Here is a 14,921-nt window from a genome sequence, read left to right as displayed (position 1 = left end):
GGTGTGATGCTTCAGTATGATGGTGAACTATAGGACTAGAACGGACAGCGCCGCTTCAAATCAAGCTCTCACCTGGACCTGGCAGCCACATCCATGCTATATGGGAGTCCCAGCGGGGGCAGACACCCTCATCCAGACCGTATGGGAGTCCCAGCGGGGGCAGGCACCCTCATCCAGACCATATGGGAGTCCCAGCGGGGGCAGACGCCCTCATCCAGACCGTATGGGAGTCCCAGCGGGGGCAGACTCCCTCATCCAGACCGTATGGGAGTCCCAGCGGGGGCAGACGCCTTCATCCAGGCCGTATGGGAGTCCCAGCGGGGGCAGACGCCTTCATCCAGACCGTATGGGAGTCCCAGCGGGGGCAGACGCCCTCATCCAGACCGTATGGGAGTCCCAGCTGGGGCAGACACCTTCATCCAGGCCATATGGGAGTCCCAGCTGGGGCAGACACCCTCATCCAGGCCGTATGGGAGTCCCGCTTGGGGCAGACGCCCTCATCCAGGCCATATGGGAGTCCCGCTTGGGGCAGACGCCCTCATCCAGACCGTATGGGAGTCCCAGCGGGGGCAGACGCCCTCATCCAGACCGTATGGGAGTCCCAGCGGGGGCAGACGCCCTCATCCAGACCGTATGGGAGTCCCAGCTGGGGCAGACGCCCTCATCCAGACCGTATGGGAGTCCCAGCGGGGGCAGACGCCCTCATCCAGGCCGTATGGGAGTCCCAGCTGGGGCAGACGCCCTCATCCAGGCCGTATGGGAGTCCCAGCTGGGGCAGACGCCCTCATCCAGACCGTATGGGAGTCCCAGCGGGGGCAGACGCCCTCATCCAGACCGTATGGGAGTCCCAGCTGGGGCAGACGCCTTCATCCAGGCCGTATGGGAGTCCCAGCTGGGGCAGACGCCTTCATCCAGGCCGTATGGGAGTCCCAGCTGGGGCAGACGCCTTCATCCAGGCCGTATGGGAGTCCCAGCTGGGGCAGACGCCCTCATCCAGACCGTATGGGAGTCCCAGCGGGGGCAGACGCCCTCATCCAGACCGTATGGGAGTCCCAGCGGGGGCAGACGCCCTCATCCAGACCGTATGGGAGTCCCAGCTGAGGCAGACACCTTCATCCAGGCCATATGGGAGTCCCGCTTGGGGCAGATGCCTTCATCCAGGCCATATGGGAGTCCCGCTTGGGGCAGATGCCTTCATCCAGGCCGTATGGGAGGCGTATGACGCTTCATCACCTTTTCTTGCTCTATATGGCACATCACACCATCAGCAGTTGCCCCTCACTGCAACCCCCTGACTCGATAAGAACCCTTCCCTTCCCAGAGCTGCATAGAAGACTGTCAGGTGCCAATATCAAATCACTTATTTCTGATTTCCATAAAACATGAATCACAGAAGCCAGGATCATGTACGGCTTCGCTCAATGCAGAATGTATAACGAGTCACAGAAAGCACTTGATATGCTTATAATCATATTGCCCTGCTTGCACTATTTTATTCCATTATTCTGTTATTTTATTTCTACTTATGTTTTGCTTAATTCATGTTCTTTGCTCTTATATGTAAATGCATCAATACCTCCAAAACAAATTCCTAGTTCTTGCAGTTGTACCTGGCCAATAAATCAACTCTGATTCTGATTCTTGAATTTAGTTAGAATTTGCTTCTGTAATACCAAACTGGGATGATGTCCATCTTATGGTCTTCTAATCTTAGTATAATACTTAAGACAGGAAGTTTATGTAATATGGCCCCGGATCTGGGCAGGTCCAGTGGACACCACAGGACACCGCGAGCCCGGCCAGGCCATCAGTGGGTGCTTGCCAGGTGCCGACCCGTCCGACGTCTGGATCCAGGGGTGGGTTCCAGTAGCCCAATTCTGAGCAGGGCACTCGGTATCTTTTTGCTATATTTCATTGGGATCTGTGTTGGACTATAGTTGCCAGACTGATCCAGGAAACGTAGCCCGCCAATCCCCCAGCTGGCTTGGGAATGTTTAATATGCCTCTAAACGATTTGTGTTAGTCTAGTCTATGGCAGGGGTCCTCAAACGGCAGACTCCGGTCCACATCTGCACAAATATAATCTGCACCACAGGATTATCCACAGCCCCTAAAACTGTACCAAATAGAATCCCCTCCCCCAGCTGATGAAATCTACTTATTGGTCTCCACTCCCCCATGGACTCTGGCTTTGACTGGCTAATGAAATTTTGACCCTGGGGAAAAATAACTCAGTATCCCTGGTCTATGGCTTAAGAAAGAAAGGCTTGATCTGCCCTGTCCGGCATGCTGTCAGATGAAGATGATAATGAGATTTAAATCAATTAAACTGATTGTTTGCTAGTCCCCTGAAAGCTTTATTTCATGATAAGTAAATAAATATATATGTGAAAGGCACATATAACCCCAGAAAGCAAACAGCAATTTCAAATGACAGCTGGTGGTTCAAATTGCCACTTAATTGTATATAAATAATCTGTAATCGAACAAGAGGTGTGCCAAGACATCCAGCAACATTCAGATTTTGTACAAATGTTCCACTGCTTGTTAGTTTAGTAATTTTACAAACAATCCCTGGTAGCAGCACACAAAGTCTGTTTGTAGACAATATTTTTATTAGTTTTTGAATAACGACATGACTGAGGTTTATACCCTTCAACGTTTGTTAGCATGACATTTTGCAGGCTTTGGTGTCTTAGAATGGGCATTTATCATTGTTGCTATCTGGGTATCGCAATTTTACGATGCATATGCTTACCCGGGGAAAGAGGGTGAGTTTCACTGGTAGACCCACTAATTCCCCCAAATATATTAAATTAATGTTCTGTACAGTTCCATTCCAAACTCGAGTCCATCTATTTTGCTTCAAATGAAGTCAGGCACAATAATTTCCCCTATTGAGCAAACGACAAGTCGCGTCATTCGCGGTTAATTGTATTGTTGTATATATTATTTATAATACATTACAATTCAGGTCATTTTCAATTTGTTTCCTGGTAAAACTTGGTAGGCCGTTAAAAAAAACAAAAAGTCTGTTTTCTGAAGCTAGAAGGCCAGAAAGAGCGAGGGTGCTAATCACCAGCTGACATAAGTATTACGGTTTCATGTCAAAACCTGCCAGATATTGCGCCGGACTTCGTGTTTACTTGCTTAAGCACTGCCGTTCATAATACTGACTTATATTAACTTAATTCATTCTACTTATTTGTAGATTAATATTGTTTCCTATACAGGCTAGATAACTCTATCCAAGCGGATATTTCCATAAGGCGTAAGGAAGTGGCACATGGGATTCATGTCGTCAAAAAAAATATGACAAAGATACCAATAGGATTTTGAAATGGGGAGTGTGATTTGCTCTCTTATTGGACGTTACGTTTAAATCTAGAAAGTCCCACCTCTCTGTAGTTCGCCCTGATTGGCTCGCGACATCATCCTTTATGAATGTCGGTCACATCCGGTCCAGATGACGACGCGGAAACAGAAAAAAAGGAAAGAAAAGAAGAAGGGAAGAATAGAGGAAAAGAAACTGGGGAAGAAATGAGAAAAGGCTTGGAAGAGCTTCAGAGTTCCTTAACACAGCGGAATATGTACTGACCTTTTAGACAGCAGTTCTCTGAACATTTAAGTGATAAACATTTCACGTAGCTCTAGTGTGCTGATATGGCTGACTGACTAATGAATGCTGCCTGGTTATCGGGTTTACCGTTTTACTAGTTAGCGATTCCTTGCTATCGGGTTCACTTTTAATAGCTAGCGCTGCCTGGTTATTGGGTTCACTATTTGCATCGCTCCATCTCTTTGAGCTGCGCCTGTGAGGATGGCGACAACGGCTCTGTACGCGTGTACTAAGTGTAACCAGCGGTACCCGTTTGAGGAGCTTTCGCAGGGACAGCAGCTGTGCAAGGTGAGCGACTGTGTATGAGGATGTGTGTGTGTGTGTTTGTTCTTCTTTATGTATGGCACATTGGGAGTGCTGTGTGTGTTTCAGAGGGTTCTCTGCCCGTATGTGGGTTTCTGCGTGTGAGGGTGCTGTGGGGGTCATGTGTACGTGTTTGTGTGTGTGAGAGAGTGAGGGTGTTTTCTCTGTGCCCCCTCACTTGTGTGGTGCTTTTACACATACCGTGTAAAAACAGTCCGGCACACTGACTGACAGGTGGGCAGAGTGTATATGCTTCTGTCAGGGTGTGTAGTGACCATCATCTATAATGATTATGTGAGGGTGGAGCTCCGGGGTCTTGATGCCGGAGTGAGTTTTGGCCAGGGGTTTTCGGGATGGTTCGTGGCTGGTTGTCCCTCACTTACTCGGTGAATCAGCCCCCACATGTGCGGCACACATATTGTGTCATTCATTCCCATCTGGCACCTATCACGGATGTGTGCAGCAGATGTCATGGCATCAAAACCAGTTCCATCTGCACTTCTCCATAAAGAAATACATGCCCTTTTTTGTGTTGAAACAGGAATGCCGGATAGCGCACCCTATAGTGAAATGCACATACTGCAGATCGGAGTTCCAGCAGGAGAGGTAGGTGGCGCCCCCCCTCTGTGTTTGGGAGCTTGGTGTTCATTGGTATGTAGAGAGGCTGTGGACATTTAAGATGTCTGTGTGGCACACCTTCCCTCACAGTATGAGACCAATATGATTTTTTTTCTTATCACTAAAGTACTTGAAAGATACTGGTAGTGAAGGATGTTGTCCCTGTTGCATGTCTGTGCCGTGTTTTGATTGGTTGGTTTCTCAGGGTCAGGTGATGTTCAGCCCTTACCTGGGTATGTGCTGTGATGGTCAATGTTTGGCTCAGACTTAATCTCATGTCAGCTTTTTTTCTTTTACAAGCAAAACGAACACAATTTGCAAGAAGTGTGCTCAGAACGTGAAGCAGTTTGGGACGGTAAGTGGATCCGTCTGCACTCTACAGCTGCATCACTTATCCTGGCTTTGGGTGTGCTGCGGCTCTATCCCTGGAATGTCGAGGGTCCAGAGTTACCCGAGCCATCCCGAGTGTACCAGAAATATGTCGTCTGACTGCTGTTACTTTGCTTTGAAGGTTGTAAAAACCTTGTGTCGAGCTCTTCAGCTCCTTCCGTATGTCATAGGCAGTGAGCGTAGCCTCACGGGGTAAGAGGTGTCGGTGGAGCGCGGGGCATGATGTGTGATGTTATGGTGTCGCCTGGTATCTCAGCCCAAGCCGTGCCAGTACTGCAACATCATCGCCGCCTTCATCGGCACGAAGTGCCAGCGCTGCACCAACTCGGAGAAGAAGTACGGCCCGCCACAGCCCTGCGAGCAGTGCAAGCAGCAGTGCGCCTTCGACCGCAAGGAGGAGGGCCGGAGGAAGGTGCGGCGCGACTGCCAGTGACTGACGGGGTGACCGGCCATGTGTGTGGCGCGAAGCTTGTGCGGATCGGGACTGAGTGTCTTGCTCCCTCTCTCCCCCCTCCACCAGGTGGATGGCAAACTCCTCTGTTGGCTCTGCACGCTGTCCTACCGGCGCGTCCTACAGAAGACCAAGGAGCAGCACAAGGGCCTCAGCTCGTCTCACTCCAACTCCTCATCGCTCAGCGATAAAGAGCACCACCGGCAAAGCGCCTCCCACCGCAAGTAGGCCCATCTTCCACTGTGTCCCACCCAAACAACCCACCATCCCCTCCTTGTGTTAAATTCAAGCCTGTGTGTGTGTGTCCGTGTGTGTCCCCCCTCCTGTCCCCAGGCTGAGCAGCAGTTTGAGTCCAGAGCAGGACCAGGGCCTGTGGAAGCGGAGGTGAGCTCACACCTCACCCCCACTCCCCCTATAAACATGTGCCTTGCTGAAGCCGTCATCATTTCGTGTTTTTTAGCTTGTTTAGTCTATTGCCTGCCGTGTTTGTCATTGAAAGACTGGCTAATTTCAATACAGAGTCAAAAAATAGAGCCCCAGTGTTCCTGTTTGAAGGGTGACCGTTGACCGTTGACCGTTTTTGCTCATCTGGTAGGGATGGGATACTCTGGCTCAACTTTGTATGCTCTCTCCATCTTTTGTTCCTCTTCCTCAGCCATAAGTCTTCATCGATTCAGAATGAAACCCCAAAGAAAAAAGCCAAGCTGGAGACCAAGCCATCGAACGGAGACAGGTGTGTGTCGGCTTTTGTGTTTGTCATGGATAGATGAGGCGGTGTGGTGCTCACTCTCACGCCCACCTACCCCCACAGCGGGTCCATCACCCAGTCCATGGACTCCGGGACCACGGACAACTTCATCCTGATCAGCCAGCTGAAGGAAGAGGTGATGACACTGAAGAGGATGCTGCAGCAGAGAGACCAGACCATCCTGGAGAAGGACAGGAAAGTATGTGGCTCCCCTAGGCAGTCTGAGCGGCCCCCGCATCCAGGTACAGTCCTGGATAAATCGTGACCTTGTTTATCCTGCCTCTCCTCCAAGCTGACAGAGCTGAAGGCCGACTTCCAGTACCAGGAGTCCAACATGAGATTGAAAATGAACAACATGGAGAAAGCGCACAAGGAGGCCATGGAGCAGCAGCAGGTACATCCCGTGCCTGCTCTGCCACCATGCCCACTGTCCCCCATACCCACCCGCCACAGTGCCCACATGTCCGCTTACCGCTCGCCACTCTCCCCCTACCTGGCTCCCAGCCCGCGTGTGAACCTGTCTCTCTACCACAGGCCAAGAACCGGGAGCTGCTCAAGCAAGTGGCAGCACTCTCCAAGGGCAAGAAGATTGAGAGGGCTGGGGGCACGCTGCTATCACCATGACGTCCCCCCACCAGACGGAGTGACGAGTGCTCGCTAAAGGAGCCTCTCTCTGAGGTTTCGATCGCTCTTCTCTTTGCTAATGGACATAGCTCAACACCTTTGTTTCACACCGACTCACGCACACACTGTAATGCTTGCATTCATCCTTCAAACACGCCAGCATCATCGTGGTCCGGTCCGGCTTCCCTAAGGGGTCCCATCAAAGCAATGCTGCTCTGTCCAGTCTGGTCCGGCTTTCCAGAGGAGTATTGTCAGAGCAATGCTGACTGTCTGGCTTGGACCAGCTTCCCCGAGGAGTATCGACAGAGCGACGACGCCCTGTCCGGCCTCCTCAAAGAGTGTCGTCAGAGCGACGACGCCCTGTCCGGCCTCCCCAAAGAGTGTCGTCAGAGCGACGACGCCCTGTCCGGCCTGGACTGACTTTCCCGAGGGAATGTCATCAGAGCGACTACGCCCTGTCCGGCCTCCCCAAAGAGTGTCGTCAGAGCGACGACGCCCTGTCCGGCCTCCCCAAAGAGTGTCGTCAGAGCGACGACGCCCTGTCCGGCCTGGACTGACTTTCCCGAGGGAGTGTCATCAGAGCGACGACGCCCTGTCCGGCTTCCCCGAGGAGTGTCGTCAGAGCGACGACGCCCTGTCCGGCCTGGACTGACTTCCCCAAGGAGTGTCGTCAGAGCGACTATGCTTGGTTCAGTGTAGTCCAGCTTCTGAGAACTTTTTAGTTGTACAAAATGTTAAACAGGACCTGGAACATTACTCGCCAGGGGAACATAGGTTTCTGTCTGAATTACCTTGGGGACAGAACCTGGATCAGTTTTTATATTCCTATGGCCGTTGTTTTTTTTTTATAATGTTTAATTTTTATTTATATGGATTTCCCTTGTCAGTGCAAAACAACTGGTTCATGTTGATGGCAGAAAGCTTGTTTATATTTTCAATGACTTCAGTATAAAATGTGGCGCTTGTACCCGGGGACGGCCGTGCCAGTGACAATGGTGCAGGCAGCACAGTTGGGGCCTGATCTGCAGCGTGTGGTGGGTGGAGCTCCTGAGTAACCACAAATGCCCAAGTAGCTCCATGAGGTTTATGCTGTTTGAGGAGCTGCGCCTTCCCCTCGGCACGTCGCTGCCATGGAGTGGCTGCGTGGCCTCGTTCTGGTCCGGAGACAGCTGGTAGCAGCGCTGCATGTGGAGAGCAGCAGTGCAGGCCATTTCGGAGGTGAGCCTCGCATCTGTTTTTAGTGGGCTATTCTTATAAAGATGGCATCCTGCCTGCAGGGGCGCTTTTGTACTTTTTCCAAATGCAGTGTTTCAGAGAATATTAAACCTAATAAAACAACACATCTGTGTGCCTCTTTTGGGCTCCCTGATTTTAGTCTGGGTGCGCCGGCCCCCTTAGTTATATGGCGTTGAGGAGAGACTTTCATTGGCCTAGTTTCTGCGGTGTGCGGTGAGACTGACGCGCCTCTGTGTTCATGTGTTGAGAGGAGCTAGGGCACTGGGTTGGGACTCCTTCGTGTATCGCCACACACACAGGCACTGGAAATGGCCCATTGATTCTTCCATGTTGCTGGCCATGCTCCCCCACAATGCATTGCTTCACTGATTAGCTTCTCTCCATGGCATCTGCCCTTGGCCGGAGACCTAATGTCTGGTCAGTGTTTCAGTTCTTGAGCAGCTGTAGCACCCTGTGGCCTTCACAATAGCCGGATTTCCTTTGTTACACTGCAGCCTGTGGGGCTGTAAAATGATATTAGGGCCCAGGAGTATAGCGGAGTAGCAGCTTCAATGATTTTAGGATGGTTTCTAGGTGTAATTTCACACATTTACCACTAGATGGATAGATGATGGCCTCATGCCATCGAGGCATGCTTTCGAGGATTAGATGAAATAAACTTTATGGAGCCCAGGAGCAATTCTTGTGGATACAAAACAAGTACACAGGGCACAGACAAGTGCTAAGACAGTATACAAATAAAAAATTGAGCAGGGTTTTCCAGATAGTGCCTTGTCCAATGAGTAAAGAAGAAACCTCCACTAGTTTTAATTCCATCAATGAAATATCCGTCCGTCTTGCATAATCACTTGCCCAGTGTAGGGTTGCAGTGAGCCTGAGGCCTGTACTAGGACGCAGGGTACATGCAAGGGCATCAGAGGGCAGCTGCTCACACTGTGGGTACCTTGAAGACACCCGTTCACCTAATTCCACGTCTTTGGACCGCAGAAGGAAACCTGTGCAGAAATGGGAAGAACGTGTGAAAATTTGAACCCGCAGCCACAGTATAGACCACAGGTTCCCCATACCATCCCATTAAAGCAACATTTTCATTATATAACAGATATTTATTTTTAAATAATTGAATTTAATATGAACAATGCCCGTTACTAAATTGCCCGTAGGTGTGCATGGTGTGTGAGTGTGCCTTGCGATGGGCTGGCCCCCCATTCTCGGTTGTTCCCTGCCTTGTGCCCATTGCTTCTGGAACAGGCTTCAGACCCCCCGTGACCCAGTAGGTTAAGTGGTTTGAAAAATGGATGGATGGATGGATGAACAATGCCCTTCAATGACAGTATACCTGGGTTACCAAACTCAAATAACCTGGATGCCTCAGCTAGATTTCCAGCTTAAGCTGAATGATATTACGCTGCTTATTCTCAGTAGAAAGTGATAAATTGATCTGCAGGACATATAAGAACATAAGAATGTTACAAATAAGAGGAGGCCATTCGGCCCATCAAGCTCGTTTGGGGAGAACTTAACTAATAGCTCAGAGTTGTTCAAATCTTATCTAGCTCTGATGTAAAGGAACCCAGGGTTTTAGCTTGCAATACACTAGTAGGAAGACTATTGCATACTCTAACTACACGCTGTGTAAAGAAGTGCTTCCTCAAATTCGCTTTAAAATGTTCTCCAGCTAATTTTCACTTATGGCCACGAGTTGTAGTAAACTCATATTGAAATAGCCATTTGACTGAACAGCATCCAGACCTGTTAGAATCTTATATACTTGGATCATGTCCCCCCTTAGTCTCCTTTGCTCGAGGCTAAACAAATTCAGCTCAGCAAACCTCTCCTCATAAGACATTCCTCTAAGACCAGGAATCATTCTTGTAGCCCTGCGTTGCACCTTTTTAAGGTATGGTGACCAAACCCGCACACAATATTCTAGGTGGGGTCTTACCAAGGAATTATATAAACGTAGCGTCACTTCCCTTGACTTAAACTCCACATGTAACCCAACATTCTATTGGCCTTTTTTATTGCTTCCCCACACTAGTGAGAGTGGGACATGGAAGCATCAACATACACACCGAGATCTTTCTCATAATCAGCTACCTTTATTTCAGTGGAACCCATAAAATATCTGTACCTTACATTTATCTATGTTAAATTTCATCTGCCAGGTATCAGCCCAGTCGCTAATTAAATCCAGATCCCTTTGTAGCCTCTGTGTTACTAGATCAGTATCTGCTACACCACGCACCTTGGTGTCATCTGCAAATTTAACCAGTTTACTGTATGTATTGGTGTCAATATCATTAATGTAAATTAGGAACAATAGTGGTCCTAAAATTGAACCCTGCAGTACCCCACTATAAATACAGGCCCACTGTGACATTGTGCCTCTAATAACTACTCACTGCTTCCTGTCTGTAAATCAGTTTTCGATCCAAGCTGCTACAGTTCCTAAAATCCCTGCAGCTTTGAGCTTAAGCAAGAGCCACTTGTGGGGGACAACATCGAAGACCTTCTGGAAATCTAAGTAGATGACATTGTAGGCCTTTTTGTGATCAATTTCTCTTGTAGCTTCCTCAAAGAACTCAAGTAAATTCGTTAAACAAGATCTGCCTCTTCTAAATCCATGCTGGCTATCCCTCAGAATGTTATTTGCATCCAGGTAATCTACCATTTTCACTTGGATTACCATCTTGGATCACCATTATTTTCCCAATAATGTTAGTTAAACTGATTTGCCTATAGTTTGCTGGATTACTTCTATCCCTTTTTTGAATATGGGCGTTATATTAGCATGCTTCCAATCAGAAGGTACCACACGTTCAATAATGACTGACAAATAAGTCACAGCCTGGTACTTTGAGATCCCTGCTTTATGTGGTTTTTCATGTGGCGCGTACAATGTCTCCACTTCTTGGTGAAAATAAAAAGTGGAGGACCGCTGTACACAGACGCACCAGAAACATCTTCCTGTACCTAAACCAGCACAAAGCTAAGTTGGCTACATATTTGGCAGCTTATTTGACAGAATCCAGTAGAGGGCACTCTGTATGCTAAATTAAAAGGCTCCAAGAATGTTTTTGGCATCATTTAACTATAAGAAGTTGATAATTCAAATATTTTTGGTCACATGGCCATTGGCTGAGAAATTAAACTTCTTTTAAATAAAATTCAGAATCTGAGTTGCTTCAGAAGGCATTAAACTGAAAAATTTACAGTGAAAAATTTTATTAAATAATATATATATATATATATATATATATATATATATATATATAATATCTAAGAAATCAAACACAATGTGCAATAGATAATGGATATGTTTATAGAAACATATAATAATAGTGTAATTGTTTATATTCAGCTGTCTGGGGGCTTGAACTCGGTCAGAAATTCAGTCCCACTCCGGTCGTGACTACTTCACTCCTTTTACTTAACTTCCTCCAAGTCAGACATATAGGCCTAATTCAGCGTTTGAAATAAAAGAACAAACATCTAAGTTGAAATTTTCCCATTTTTTTTTACTTCGCTGATTATGATTAAAAGCTGAAATATCATCATATGTCAACCAATAAAATGCATTACAGACTGAACCCTTTGCTCTTGAATAGAAAAGTATTAGCCTATGTATGTCTTAGTACTAAGTTGTAGTTTGTTGCCATATAAAAATGCATGGCTACACGGGGTTTTTTAAACGTGTATTTTTAGGCCACGAAAACCCCGGCATTTTTACCATGCCTAGAGAGTTAAAAGACCACGTGGAGACGTATAGAGGAGGGGAAAAGTGCTGTGTCGAGACGTATTCCGTTTCAGGGTTTATACCTCGACGACGTTCCGTAGGGGTAAGAGTTTAAGCATGACGCTTTGCTGTGTTTGCTCCGCTAATCTACGGATCCAAATACTGACCTCCACACCTTCCCGGGACGAACTAGGCTACTTCCTATATCAGCTAGGCCGGATAATGTATCGCAAAGGATTAGCAAATCACAGGCTCATTTAATTAATTATTGAAATTTATTTATTTAAAAATAAAAGGACACATGGATTTTTGAAATATTTATGTATTTTATATATGTTTCATGTTAATACGGCGTTCTATACGTGAACGGACAGGCTAAAGATCACTGCTCAAGACTACATATAATAAACGCGTTTTTTTATTAGGTAGATACGTTTGTCCCGATTCGTTTTCCGTAGAGCTTCTGGACCGCGGAGACATCTGGGATATTACAGTGTTCACGGTTCTTCAGTCGGTGAGTAAACAGTAAGTAGTATATGTTATGTTTTTCTTTTTTTATTATCATTATTATTGTTTTTCTGGATGTTATGTGAACGTTCTTATTTTGGTGTTGTATTACATTTCGCGCGGATGCTTCTTTTGCTACGCTAAGCTTGACGCAACAATGCTAACTAGCTAGCTTGTCAACAAACTCGCGGGATCCACGTTTTCACTGTTTTTTGACTGAAAGTTTTATTTGTATCACTTGCGTGTGGGTTTTAAAGTACCTTACTTGAAGTTGCTTTAGCACGGTTGGTGAATTTGTCAGGAGACCAATCCATCAAAGGTAGACGTGTGTTTGCCGTGGATAGAACAAATACTCTGTCAAGTAAATGGCCACAGCAAACGATCGAATGTCCTGGTAAAACGGGATCGGGCTGCTTCACTAAAGACGCCCAGCGGTGAAAGTGCTCGGATAGCGGTAAAAAGCAAGGTGTTGGACGTGGACCTTCATCGTCAGCTTCTTTCGCCCAGCAGAGGCGGGCGAGATGACGACAGCTGCCAGACCGACCTTCGAGCCGGCCAGAGGCGGCCGGGGGAAGGGGGAGGGCGATCTGAGCGCCCTCTCCAAGCAGTACTCCAGCCGGGACCTCCCGGGGCACACAAAGATCAAATACCGGTAATCTGTCTGTCTGTCTGCGCATGCGAGAGAGACAAAAAGAGAGCTTCCTATTTTTTTCTCAGTGTGTGGATGTACTATGCTAGGTGTGCCCAATTCACAGTACAGGAGTTATGTTAGTGATTTTTAAGAAATTTTATTTTCCTCCTCAAACAGACAGCCCACCCAGGATGCCCCAGAGGAAATCCGTGGGAGGGATTTTCGCCGGGAGTTGGAGGAGAGGGAGCGTGCAGTTGTCCGTGAGAAGACCAGGGAGCGGGGGCCCCGTGGTGAGTGCCTGTTGTTGTGACAATCACTTTCCCATAGAAGAAGCTCATTGTGCTTATGAAAAATCTCAGCTTAGCAAACTGAAGATTGTTCTGATTTAGTGAAAAATGTTTTAGATTTTCAGTTTACTAGCCTAGAGCGAATAGACTTTTTTTTTTTAAATCACTTTTCCTCTCTTTCAGAGCACACAACATCATCCTCCTCTTCATCAAAGAGGCCTCGCTTGGACCAGATTCCAGCAGCAAACCTGGATGCAGATGACCCTCTGACTGATGTAGGCTGTCTTACTGTTTCCTCCAGCACTCAATTTTAAAAAATGCAGATTTACATCTTGCATAAAAATAACAGTAAAATGTTTAACCACTCTGTCAAAGGGTAAGAGTCTTCTATGTCAGTCCAGTTAGTGTTTTCTGAAGCAACTGTGTGGGTATGTGTAGGATGACGAGGAAGACATTTCAGATGAGGACAGTGATGATGACGACACTGCCGCTCTGCTGGCAGAACTTGAAAAAATCAAGAAGGAACGTGCAGAGGAGCAGGAACGCAAGGTAGGCTACAATCCACAAGGATCTGGTCTGCCAACGGTCATGGGCATTTCCCACCATGCACTGGGGTACCTGTCCTCTTTGGTGTAGGAACGTGAGCAGAAGGCTGAGGAAGAGCGCATTCGCATGGAGAACATCCTGAGTGGGAACCCTCTGCTCAACCTGGCTAGCCAGCAACCGAGCCAAACACAGAGCACATTCAGCGTCAAGAGGAGGTATGTATTGTGGGGGGGGGGGGTGGATAGCCCCAAGGAGGCGATAGCACACCCTGCCACTGCAGAGACGGAACCCAGCACAAACACATCTTGGAGCTCGGGAAGTTTGTTAGAAACCTAAATGATCTGTATCATGGGTATTAACAGATTACTGTGCCCCCTTCCCCAGGTGGGATGATGACGTAGTCTTCAAGAACTGTGCCAAGGGTGTGGATGACTCGAAGAGGGAGAAGCGTTTCGTTAATGATACCCTGCGGTCTGAATTCCACAAGAAATTTATGGAAAAATACGTGAAATGAGCAGCCAGGATGCTGGCGTAAGTGTGAGGTGATCCTGAGCTCCAGTGGCTAGCCTGCAGTTACATGCCTGTTCCAGCGAGTCTGCTTCCCCTTTGACCGCAGTACAGCTGAACCCTGCTTCTGCTGGATATGTACATACATTCTGCAACACACTGTGTGGCTGCAGGTCACTCTTCCCCATGCAGTACGAGTAGGTTTATATGACTGAAAGGGGAAGCTGTGTTGTAAACTGTTATTTTTTTTTGGTTGATCACATCCATGTTCCTGGGTTTGTAATTCTTTTCTTTGTGTTTTTGTATCTTATTAAATTTAAGTGCATTTTTTGACCCCCTAAGCCTGCCTTATTTTATCCACTGATTTCTAGAACCTGAGCAGAGATGGAGTCTCTACTGGCATGTTAGCATGAGGGTCAATATTCCAAAATTGATCTAATTTCTGTTGGCATTTTGTCTGTTATCTGGTGCTCTTGAGCAAAGTTGGTGAAGCTCGCTTACTTCGTGGAATATGTGCTACACCTGTACTACTACATAAAAGAACCAGCTGAGGTTCATTGTCTAACACTGAAATAGGCTGTAAAGGCTGGATAGATGTATCAAGAGAGTCAGTGGAAAGCAGGCATTTTCACAGACAGGCAGAAGGTGGGTGTAAAACCTGGCACTGGATCCCAGGGAACATGGAGCCTAGAAAAGATGCAGCCACAAACACAAA

The 14,921-nt window shown here is 47.5% G+C and overlaps 3 protein-coding genes across 19 annotated transcripts; all 3 read left to right on the top strand.

Annotated features, from left to right (window-relative positions):
- Positions 1-16: 16 nt before the first annotated feature.
- Positions 17-1,646, top strand: LOC125720149 (translation initiation factor IF-2-like). Of its 11 annotated transcripts, none has more exons than XM_048995301.1 (3): positions 17-505; positions 752-946; positions 1,111-1,646. In XM_048995301.1, the coding sequence occupies exons 1-3, from the start codon at positions 17-19 to the stop codon at positions 1,384-1,386; spliced, it is 960 nt and encodes a 319-aa protein (XP_048851258.1). In that variant the 3' UTR covers positions 1,387-1,646. The 11 variants fall into 11 exon arrangements, with proteins under 11 accessions (XP_048851258.1, XP_048851257.1, XP_048851260.1 ...); XM_048995300.1 differs by having other exon boundaries at positions 711-956; positions 1,162-1,646; XM_048995308.1 differs by having other exon boundaries at positions 94-505; positions 752-915; positions 1,162-1,646.
- Positions 1,647-3,181: 1,535 nt separating this feature from the next.
- On the top strand, positions 3,182-7,400 carry fam76b (family with sequence similarity 76 member B). 4 transcript variants are annotated; one of them, XM_048995321.1, is made up of 11 exons: positions 3,182-3,907; positions 4,464-4,528; positions 4,841-4,895; positions 5,187-5,342; positions 5,451-5,605; positions 5,715-5,765; positions 6,037-6,114; positions 6,193-6,328; positions 6,422-6,523; positions 6,664-7,049; positions 7,091-7,400. In XM_048995321.1, the coding sequence occupies exons 1-10, from the start codon at positions 3,821-3,823 to the stop codon at positions 6,751-6,753; spliced, it is 975 nt and encodes a 324-aa protein (XP_048851278.1). In that variant the 5' UTR covers positions 3,182-3,820; the 3' UTR covers positions 6,754-7,049; positions 7,091-7,400. The 4 variants fall into 4 exon arrangements, with proteins under 4 accessions (XP_048851278.1, XP_048851281.1, XP_048851280.1 ...); XM_048995324.1 differs by having other exon boundaries at positions 7,270-7,396; XM_048995323.1 differs by having other exon boundaries at positions 7,228-7,396.
- A 4,738-nt stretch (positions 7,401-12,138) lies between these two features.
- On the top strand, positions 12,139-14,547 carry cwc15 (CWC15 spliceosome associated protein homolog). 4 transcript variants are annotated; one of them, XM_048995349.1, is made up of 7 exons: positions 12,139-12,242; positions 12,746-12,887; positions 13,044-13,156; positions 13,337-13,428; positions 13,592-13,702; positions 13,790-13,914; positions 14,084-14,547. In XM_048995349.1, the coding sequence occupies exons 2-7, from the start codon at positions 12,757-12,759 to the stop codon at positions 14,211-14,213; spliced, it is 702 nt and encodes a 233-aa protein (XP_048851306.1). In that variant the 5' UTR covers positions 12,139-12,242; positions 12,746-12,756; the 3' UTR covers positions 14,214-14,547. The 4 variants fall into 4 exon arrangements, with proteins under 4 accessions (XP_048851306.1, XP_048851303.1, XP_048851304.1 ...); XM_048995346.1 differs by having other exon boundaries at positions 12,150-12,253; XM_048995347.1 differs by having other exon boundaries at positions 12,156-12,253; positions 12,743-12,887.
- The last annotated feature ends 374 nt before the right edge of the window (positions 14,548-14,921 follow it).

Source organism: Brienomyrus brachyistius, chromosome 24, assembly GCF_023856365.1.
Source record: "Brienomyrus brachyistius isolate T26 chromosome 24, BBRACH_0.4, whole genome shotgun sequence".
NCBI lineage: Eukaryota > Metazoa > Chordata > Actinopteri > Osteoglossiformes > Mormyridae > Brienomyrus > Brienomyrus brachyistius.
Note: the sequence above shows the minus strand (reverse complement) of the source record. Positions and strands in the feature narration are given on the sequence as shown.

Excerpts from the sequence above, each read along its gene's own strand:
- LOC125720149 (XM_048995299.1), top strand. The coding sequence starts at position 17 with ATGATGGTGAACTATAGGACTAGAACGGACAGCGCCGCTTCAAATCAA. Across the intron at positions 906-1,110 it reads GTCCCAGCTGGGGCAGACGC|CTTCATCCAGGCCATATGGG; the intron begins CTTCATCCAGGC and ends TGAGGCAGACAC.
- cwc15 (XM_048995349.1), top strand. The coding sequence starts at position 12,757 with ATGACGACAGCTGCCAGACCGACCTTCGAGCCGGCCAGAGGCGGCCGG. Across the intron at positions 13,429-13,591 it reads CAGATGACCCTCTGACTGAT|GATGACGAGGAAGACATTTC; the intron begins GTAGGCTGTCTT and ends GGGTATGTGTAG. Across the intron at positions 13,915-14,083 it reads ACATTCAGCGTCAAGAGGAG|GTGGGATGATGACGTAGTCT; the intron begins GTATGTATTGTG and ends CCCCTTCCCCAG.
- fam76b (XM_048995321.1), top strand. The coding sequence starts at position 3,821 with ATGGCGACAACGGCTCTGTACGCGTGTACTAAGTGTAACCAGCGGTAC. Across the intron at positions 5,343-5,450 it reads AGGAGGAGGGCCGGAGGAAG|GTGGATGGCAAACTCCTCTG; the intron begins GTGCGGCGCGAC and ends CCCCTCCACCAG. Across the intron at positions 6,329-6,421 it reads TCCTGGAGAAGGACAGGAAA|CTGACAGAGCTGAAGGCCGA; the intron begins GTATGTGGCTCC and ends CTCTCCTCCAAG.